We start from the raw sequence: 9,478 nt of genomic DNA, 5'->3' as shown, positions 1-9,478 counted from the left end.
TCCTCCCGCTCCCACGCTAGGCTGTGCCCGCCCCCACATCCCACATTGCCCCGCGACAGGAAGGCGGAGCCGCGGCTTCCGGAACCTCCTCCTCCACTCCTGGCGGTGGCTGTGTGGGGCTGGAGGCAGCTGAGCTTTTTAGCCGGTGATGGCCGCGGCTGTCGCTATGGAGACAGGTCAGTAGCGCTCGGAGCCGCGAGTCTCCGCGGACAGACGGGTCCCGGGCCGGGACACCTGCTCCAGCTCCCGGAACGCCGTGCAGGCCTCATCTCCGCGGGGTGACAGTGCGGACCCGGGGGCGCGAGGGCTCTTGTCGCGGCTGGAAAAGCTAAGGGAGTTTGGCCTTTCCAGAGGCTGATTTGTTCGCAGGCCTTTTTCCTCACTTGCTGGTCAAACACCCACCCCGCGGGCTTCCTGGCGTGGGCGAGACTAACCCGGAGGCGTTCGATTTGTTTTCTGCGTCTCAGATGAACTTGTCTAAGTTTGAAATATCGCCGCCACACTTGTGTATTTTTCTGCCACTAACGCTTCTCACATACCCACGCGCTCCCTGATCTTGCACACGTTCCGTCTCTTTTTCAGCTTGAATTCTAAACTTTCTTTTCTGATTGACTTAGCATTCGCTTAGCTTTTGCTTAATTTAATCCCATTAACATTTTAACGCAGTATTCATATAGGGGAAGGCACAGTTATTATTACCACGTACCCCAGTGGTCACAGTTAAAATCTCTACATATGTCCTGCCCCTCCCCCCCGTGTGTTCCTGTTTTCTTTGATGACTTTAAACTTTAGAGATATAATCATTTTAATCAGGGCTTTTCTTTTCTTACCCTTGTAAAGGTTTATCCCCTCTCACGCAGTTTAAAAAACCATCACCACCTGCCCTTCATGTAGAAATGTGTATCAGCATTAGTCAGGCTTCTTTACTGCTGTTTTCTTTCTACAAGTTAATATAAAGTTACCTTTATTTTGGGTGATTTTCGTTATCTTCTCTCCTAGATGATGCTGGAAATCGACTTCGGTTTCAGTTGGAGTTGGAATTTGTGCAGTGTTTAGCTAACCCAAATTATCTTAATTGTAAGTTGTTGAGCACCTCATTGAATGAATGATTTCTGACAGATGAGTTGCAGTTCATATTAGTGTCTGCTTTTATACATTCTCAATTGAACGGAATTATTGCTGCACTTATACTGGTGTATATACTGTATATAATTGAGCAAACTGGGACCTGTTTTAAGAATTCAATGTGTGTTGGTGGTGGGGATGTTATGTGTGTAAATTCTTTGTTAGAAGTCACAAATCAGTGGTTCAAGGATTGGTTTGCTCTACAGATGCATTTTTTTTTTTTATGCCTTTCAGTTCTTGCCCAAAGAGGTTACTTCAAAGACAAAGCTTTTGTTAATTATCTTAAGTACTTGCTTTACTGGAAAGAACCAGAATATGCCAAGTATCTAAAGTAAGTTTAATTTTAATAGTCCTAAATATGTATATATTTTATTATACTCCAAAACACTGATATTTAACAGACTTCTTAGTTTTACCCATTTCTCCACTTTCAGTTGCGACCACCTTATAAGACACACTTATCTCTAACTTGGATTATTGCAGTGATCTGCCCACTGGTTATCTTTGCTTCCACTCTTACCTTTTTTCTCCACCCGCCCCCCTCACCCCCAGCCAAACAAAGCAAAATAATTCTTTATATGTAAGCCAAATTGACCTCTTAAAAATTTAAATCACAACGTGTTCCTTTCTTAGAATCTTTCAATGGCTTCCCAGTGCATCCACAATAAAATTCAGTCTCTTGAGCTGAAGTTCTATATGATCTGGCTTTGTCTTATCTGACCTTATCTTGTACTATTCACCCCATCTCACTGGTTTTCTGACCCCAAGGAACCCACATTCTATAAATGCAGGGACAGAGCTATACGCTAAAAATTTAAGAATGTAGAAAGGGGTACTTGTAAGGACGGTTTTCTGGAGGAGGTAACCTTACCAGCGTCTTAATAGCTACTGGTTTTTTAGGGCCTTCTATGTGCTGTACTGTGCCCATTTTAGAAATAAATGAACACACACACACACACACACACACACACACACACATAATTTAGGTTGTGCAAAAGATGTTGTCATTTTAATGGTTACTAAATTGCAAGAAGCATATTATAATCACAAGGCTTCCCAGTGCATCCACAATAAAATTCAGTCTCTTGAGCTGAAGTTCTATATGATCTGGCTTTGTCTTATCTGACCTTATCTTGTACTATTCACCCCATCTCACTGGTTTTCTGACCCCAAGGAACCCACATTCTATAAATGCAGGGACAGAGCTATATGCTAAAAATTTAAGAATGTAGAAAGGGGTACTTGTAAGGACGGTTTTCTGGAGGAGGTAACCTTACCAGCGTCTTAATAGCTACTGGTTTTTTAGGGCCTTCTATGTGCTGTACTGTGCCCATTTTAGAAATAAATGAACACACACACACACACATAATTTAGGTTGTGCAAAAGATGTTGTCATTTTAATGGTTACTAAATTGCAAGAAGCATATTATAATCACAAGCATTCCTTTTTGCTGGTAAAAAGTAGACTTTGAATTCACGCCTCTTTGTTTTAACTAGGCAGTCAAAAAGCAATAATGAAACTTTTTGTTTTTTTTCTAAACAAACAAAGTTTGAGAGGAAAATGTTTCAAACTTGCACTTTTTATCCAAGTCACTTTTCTGATCTATGTCCAATACAGTGGTTCCCAACCTTTTTTTGGCCATGCCCCACCTAAGCATCTCTAAAATCCTAATGCTGCCTCCCCCTCCACATAATTCTTACTATTCAAAAAGTGAACTCCTATGGAGGAAGCCTAAAGACCACTAAGTCTAGATAAGCTTCCAAAGAACATGGTGTCCATGAAAGAGAAAAATAAAAGAACAAAAGGACAGTTGAATACTGAGGAAGAAATCACTAAGAAATTGTTAAAAAAATAATGTTAAGTGATATGAAAAAATAGCAAATAGTTTCAAAACATATAATAGAGAACTGAAATGCATAAATATGTCACAATATATATTTATATACTGTATGTGAGGCCCCTAGAACCATAAGAAATGCAAAAAATTCACTGTTAATAACTCCATTCTTGAATTGTTCCCCATAATCAAAGGGGCATGTGCCCCATGTTGGGAACCACTGGTCTAATAATTGGTTCACGAAGCTGCCTGCAGGACCCTTTGTACCCTTCCTGGCTCTTTATAAACAACCAATTATTCATTTAATAATTCACAGAAAATACTTTATTAGATCCCAACATGTATGTATGTAGATTAGAGACTCAGTCATGGACACTGAATTAGACACCACAAGTTTAATTTCACTCACCACACTGCTGAGATGGTCATCTAAACTATGGCTCGAGGTTCCCCGTGAGCACTGCAGGAGTATACTGTTTCCCAAACGTGTCATTTCTACCGCTTGTCCAGTTTTGGCTCTGTGTACTCCCTATATGATTTACTTTTTTAAAATATATATTTTTATTTATTTTGGAGAGGAATGGAGAGGGAGAGAGAGATAGAAACATCAATGATGAGAATCCTGCACAACCCCTACTGGGGATTGAGCCTGCAACCCCGGTATGTGCCCTTGACCAGAATCGAACACGGGACCCTTCAGTCCACAGGCTGATGCTCTCTATCCACTGAGCCAAAACTGGCTAGGGCTGATTTAGTGTTTTTTAATTTACTCATTTAAACTTTATCTCTTTTCTATTTGAAATAATTTTACTTACAAAACAGCTTGGAAAAATAGTAAAGAGCATCCCTATATATTCTTCACCCATATATTCTAAATATTAAAAATCTTATGTAACCACAGTACAATGATCAAAATTAGAACATTAACAATATACTGTCTAACCTTATCTAACCTACAGACTTCAAATTTCACAGGCTGTCTTACTAATGTCCTATGTCTGGTACAGTATCCAGTGTAGGCTCATATGCTGCATTTTGTCATGTCTTAGTCTCCTTCGATCTGAGTTCGTCAGTCTTTTTTTTTCCTCCATGACTGTGACACAAAAGTCCATTTACCCACCACTGATGATGTTCATTTTGATCACTCGGTTGAGGTGGTAGCTGCCAGTTTTCTCTATATCAAGTTACTATTTTTTCTTTTTAATATGTTGTGAGGAAATACTTTGAAACTATGTTTCATACTTTTACCCACTAATTATCTATTGAAGATACTTGCCTCAAAGAATTTTTACTGTGGTGATTTTCTAATTCCAATTCCATCATTCTTTCTACATTTACTAGTTGGAATTCAGTTGTAAAGAACATTCCCTTGTTCCCAATTTATTCATTCATTTTTAAAAGTTACATCACTATGGACTCTTGGCATCTTAATTTTTATCTTGTGGATTATTATTATGTATGTCCTTGCTCTAGTGATTCCAGCTATGGCCACTAGGAGCCCCTTCAAATGGTCTCTGGAGTACTTCTGACATAATTTTTGAGCACTTTTCTTTGGCACTACACACTATCCCAGGCTCATCTTGTATTTTCCTTGCCTTAGCCCGGAATCAGCCATTTCTCCAAGGAACTCTGGAAAATGCTATTTAAAACCCCCAAGTTGGGCACTAAACTGTGCTTGTTAGTACCACCATGTCATTGTTCCTACGCCTTGTCAGCACACAAACTGAGAACACATATCTGTGTCTGGCTCTATGTTTCTGTCTAAAAAGTCATGAGTTCATACTGCTGTTTTCAGTTCCTGCTCAAAAATAGGGTTCATTCTTGCCTTCTCCCTTTCCTCATGTTTCTTTTTATGATAGCCAGAAATTTGACTCTTTATCCACAGTACATTAGGTCTTTGCTCAGTCTTAGAGTATATATAATTTCAGAATTTCATATCCACATGGAAAACTAGAGTATAATATTTGTGCATAGTTCTTTCTGAAATTGACTCTGACTTTTTATCATTATTGATGGAAAGCCAATAGTTATCAAACACATAATTACTAAAAATTAAAAGTGTTCCTATTCCTCACTTTGGAAACCACCAGAGTAGATTAACTTGATTTGCCCCCAAATGTTGACTCTGCTTACCAGTTATTGTGTGGTCTTGGGCAAGTTACTTAATCTTTCTCATCTTAAGTTTTCTCACTTTTGAAAATTTTGCTTAATTCTGACTTTTGATCACTAGTTTCTTTGCCAGAGCAGGAAAAAAAAGAACTATGCTACCAAAGTGTTCTAAGTTAATGTTACAGAAATTGTAGCTGAAAGATCATTTCATGAGTAACTGAATTAGAGCTTGGAGTTATTGACTTAAATTATGCCAATCATTAATTGATAAACTTAAACCCAGGTACCCTCAGTGTTTACACATGTTAGAACTACTCCAGTACGAACACTTCCGCAAGGAGCTGGTGAATGCTCAGTGTGCGAAATTTATTGATGAGCAGCAAATTCTGCACTGGCAGCACTATTCCCGGAAGCGGATGCGCCTTCAGCAAGCCCTGGCAGAGCAGCAACAGCAAAATAACACCTCAGGAAAATGAAAAGCTGGATCCAGACCAGGCTCCTAAGACTGTATATGTTGCTTCTGTACAGTGAAGACCAAAAAAAAAACAGACTCATCTTACCTACTTTCTTGTGCTAGCACTGAGTACCTTTGGTGTGCTATTTAATCCAACTAACTTTTCATTGTCAGTAGATTATTTCTGTTAAGCCAAAAATGTTCTTTGATTTTCCTTTGGATTTGTAAATTTTTATTAGTATTTAACACACACAACTAAGGACAGAAACATTTGGTGCTTTAGACCAGTTTAAGGAGGCAGTGAGGATGGGGCAGGGGGAGGGCCGCCAAACATCCTGAACTCAGTCAGGCTCTGTTCCTGATGTACAGTGGGGGCTGGGGCAGGTCCATCTCCTGGAACCTTACTGTCCCTCAGGTCAGCTACCCCACCCTTCTTATCTACATAGTAGTCATTGACTATTCCTTATCCACATACATAAGAAATAGAGTCAATGACCTCTTTAAATCCCAGAGCAGGAATGGCATAAGGTTTTTTACATTCTGCAGAAGAGGACATACCTGTCTCACTACTTGCTTTGCAAAGAGCTTTAATGGAAGAACCATTGCTATGTCGCTGACCTAGTGATGGCAGGGAGATTGATAGTTAATTGGACTCTTGACCTTAGACTAGAACAAAGATGAGGAATTTCAAATACTTGTGCTCATTTGGCAAAGCTAACATTTATTTGGCAGACATCATAAACCAAGCACGTGTTAGTGCTTAGCTGCATTTTCATGTCAGTCTTAGAACAATCTTTGTTCAAAAGGGGGAGACTGAGGCTTAGACAGTTTAAGTAACTTGCCTATGGTTACACTGCTAGTAAGTGGTAATCAGAGTGTGACTGACTCAGGTGGAATCCTTCCTCCCGCTTGGCTGTATCGGCTCTAGCCTCTTCTCCCTGCCTCATCCCAAGTAGTGAGGTACGTTCAGACTGTGAAACAAAGCTGCCTGTATGAAGTGGGGCTGGATTAGGTGTGCTGTGCTGTGGTTAGCTTAAGTTCTGCATTCTAAAGCCCAAAAGGCGTTTTAGGAACAATAGTTCTTTGTAAATTCATGGAATTTAAATTAAAAGATCCTAAAATTCATTCAGAGATTTGGAAGCAAATTCACTATTAGGGGCTTTCAGATATTCCTATTATCTCCAATAACACATTCCTTTGTGCTATTACTACCACTCCTGAAGACTTATTTTACCTATATCTTAAAGATATCCATATATTACAAACAAACAGGGTTCACGAGCATTTTTATAGCACTCCAATGTTTAGACATGCCATTTTTTAAAATCATCATTTATTTATGCCTAACATGAATTCAAAGCAAGCATGCAATTTCTTTTATACTAGAATAAATCAGGAAATCAAGACACAACTGTCATAATCAAATCTTAATCTTCAGTGAACAACATCTCCACGAGGTTGGCCTGCAGACATTCAGATTCTACCAGTTTTTGAGGCTGTAAGAGAACAGTCAAATCGTAACCCACAGCTATAAAAATGTTATTAGGAGGGGATAGAGTTGTTCAGCCTTGAATGACACAAATATTTAAACAGAAAGTACGCCATTCAGAAACTATTAACTAGTTGTAACAAGTTTTATGAAACACTTAAGATATTTGCTCTAAGTTCAGTCATTAAAATACTTGGCTCAAAACTTAGACTAAAACAGGAGACAGCAAGTCCAGTGCCACCCCCTTGCCCTCTATTCTTTAGTTTAGAATCCCAGGGCTATGACTAGAAGTTCCTTTTCAACCAGAATTATGGGTTAACTGGCAAGCAGCCATTGATGCCAGTGTTTAAGAAACCATGTGTAAATCAACTTTCTTGAGCAGAGCTTATAGAATTTTAAATTAATAACTTTTAAAAAGCATAAAAAGATGTAATACTTAGATATTTACATTACTAACAGTTTATTGGGATTGTCCATAGGGGATGGACAAATGCACTCTGAACAGCACTGTGATGTTTGGATGAAATGTCAAGACCTCTCCATATCTGAATCCAGAACGAGTTAAAAGAGTTGTGACAGGGTGAACTATAGCCCCAACATAGTTGAAAAAGATACTCACTGTTCCATATTTAAGGAGTGTAGGCACTGCAGTTATTTTCAAGTTTGTTTTGAAGTCATTATTTGGATCTTTCCAACTATTTTGAAAAGAAAAAGTGATCAAAACATTTTACTATGTTTCTTATATTTTGTTTAATATTTGATATATTCCTACATTTAGTTTTTTAGTAATCACTTTGTTGTAAACATTTTAAAAACCTTAAGAACTGTGACTTACCTATTCCCCTGTGTAAGTTTCCTTTAAAGTGTGATTAAGATAATGTATGTAAAGACAATTAAGTTCTGAACTAACACCAGACTAAATTTATTGAATTATCCTTCTAATACAAGCGGCTGAACATTCAGAATTTTGATCTGTATTTATATCTTCTAATTGCTTGACTCATCCACTGTACCTTAGACATAGAACCTGAGTCCGGGCCCTTCCCACCTGTTTGGCAGAGTGCAGTGCAAGTCTGGGGGAGAGAGTATATATTGCCACTTACTAAGGTTTTTCTCCTACTTGGCAGTAGATGAACACACATTCTTCACTAATATGCTTCAGCCCTTCTCGTACGACTGGTTCAGCTTAAAAAAAAAAAGTTGATATAAAATAATCACATCAACTCTACAACCAGGCCCTGATAAACAGCATCCCTCTCCCCTCCCCTCATGTTGCTAACAACTCAGACCTAACCTGCAGTTAACTGAGGTTAACAGAAGGCAGGTGTTCTCTGATTTGAAAGCCACTTTAAGGGTAACTACGTCCCGGTCCCGACGCCCAGAAGAATGAAAGGCATATTTGCTGACCTATGCAAAGGACATCAACTCCCGTCCTCACTAAGACGCTAATCATACTGAGGAAGTGAAAAATTGTAAAGGACTAGATGTCAAGATGATATGGGTCGAATGGTAGAAGGCACTCTTGGGGCGGGGGTGCACTTAACAGGAGAGAAGGGAACAAGGTGGGACAAGGAGGCAAAATGCCAGCTTAGAAAGCCCTGCGGATCTCCAGGAGTAAGACTCCTTCCTCTGCCATGAACTCCGCTCTCCGGCCAGAACCTCGGCCTTGCCTTCCTTCACTCCCTTTGGGCAGCAGCCCCGAACCCCGGCCTCACCCAGCACGCAGTCGGGGCACCAGCTTTTCCCTTCGGCGTCCTTAGAACCGGTAAAGTAGGCGAAAATGGTCTTGCCTTTGTGCTGCTCCACAGCCCGGGTGAAGTCCTCGAAGCCGGACACACACACCTCCTCGTAAAGAGCCATGGGGAACGCGCTCCGGGAACCTAGGATAGTCCGGGGAAGGCTTCGGGTGGTACTGCCCAGAGGCGGGGCCCACGTGGGGCGGGGCGAACCTGCTTCCGGGTGGGCTGAGCACCAGGTGACTGCAGGAGCCCAAAAGCTTGGGGAGATGGGGGGCTACGGGGGCCTCTGAGGGCCATAACTCATCCGTACCGCCTTTCTGCTCTCGCTTCTCCGACCTTCCCGTTCTGGCTCCATTCCGAAACCCAGGCTTCTTTCCTAATTTGGTCTCGGCCCCAGCCCCATAGACAATGGCTGCAAAACCTGCTGCCGCGCAGCCCTGGAACCCTTACGTGGCTCTCGAGCTCTAACGGCTCCCAAGCCGCCCTGCGCCTGTTGCCATGGCGACCGGGCGAGCGGCCGGAAACCAGGCCTAATTGAGGTCCCCCCCGCCTGCTTCCCAGTAGCCGTGCCTCGCCGCCTCAGGCCGGGTGGGCACCCGCGGTGTTGGGGGGTCCTGGGGAGCTGCGTTAGGAGTCATGGACCTGGGGGAGAGGAGAGCTTGGCCCAGGGCAGATACTGCTGCTCGTCGCCCCTTTTAACTATTTTCCTGCCTAGGCTTTAGGG

General features: G+C 41.4%; 3 protein-coding genes across 4 annotated transcripts in view; 2 read left to right on the top strand and 1 right to left on the bottom strand.

The window, feature by feature from the left end:
- The first annotated feature begins 52 nt into the window (after nt 1–52).
- Nucleotides 53–6,651, top strand: MED31 (mediator complex subunit 31). The gene is made up of 4 exons (XM_005858870.2): nt 53–176; nt 1,000–1,077; nt 1,360–1,456; nt 5,356–6,651. The coding sequence occupies exons 1-4, from the start codon at nt 149–151 to the stop codon at nt 5,546–5,548; spliced, it is 396 nt and encodes a 131-aa protein (XP_005858932.1). The 5' UTR covers nt 53–148; the 3' UTR covers nt 5,549–6,651.
- A 157-nt stretch (nt 6,652–6,808) lies between these two features.
- TXNDC17 (thioredoxin domain containing 17) lies at nt 6,809–9,126 on the bottom strand. 2 transcript variants are annotated; one of them, XM_005858871.2, is made up of 4 exons: nt 8,731–8,967; nt 8,119–8,200; nt 7,635–7,710; nt 6,809–7,022 (listed from the first exon to the last, which is right to left on the bottom strand). In XM_005858871.2, exons 1-4 carry the CDS (start codon nt 8,873–8,875, stop codon nt 6,954–6,956), a joined length of 372 nt encoding a protein of 123 aa, XP_005858933.1. In that variant the 5' UTR covers nt 8,876–8,967; the 3' UTR covers nt 6,809–6,953. The 2 variants fall into 2 exon arrangements, with proteins under 2 accessions (XP_005858933.1, XP_014389190.1); XM_014533704.1 differs by having other exon boundaries at nt 6,809–7,710; nt 8,731–9,126.
- Nucleotides 9,127–9,268: 142 nt separating this feature from the next.
- The window catches only part of KIAA0753 (KIAA0753 ortholog), a 56,038-nt gene continuing 55,828 nt past the window's right edge, over nt 9,269–9,478 (top strand). The window contains exon 1 of the mRNA XM_005858873.2: nt 9,269–9,342. The gene's annotated coding sequence lies outside the window, so the exon portion shown is untranslated. The remainder of the gene's footprint in view (nt 9,343–9,478) is intronic.

Source organism: Myotis brandtii, unplaced genomic scaffold (genome assembly GCF_000412655.1).
Source record: "Myotis brandtii unplaced genomic scaffold, ASM41265v1 scaffold1223, whole genome shotgun sequence".
Classification (NCBI taxonomy): Eukaryota; Metazoa; Chordata; class Mammalia; order Chiroptera; family Vespertilionidae; genus Myotis; species Myotis brandtii.
Note: the sequence above shows the minus strand (reverse complement) of the source record. Positions and strands in the feature narration are given on the sequence as shown.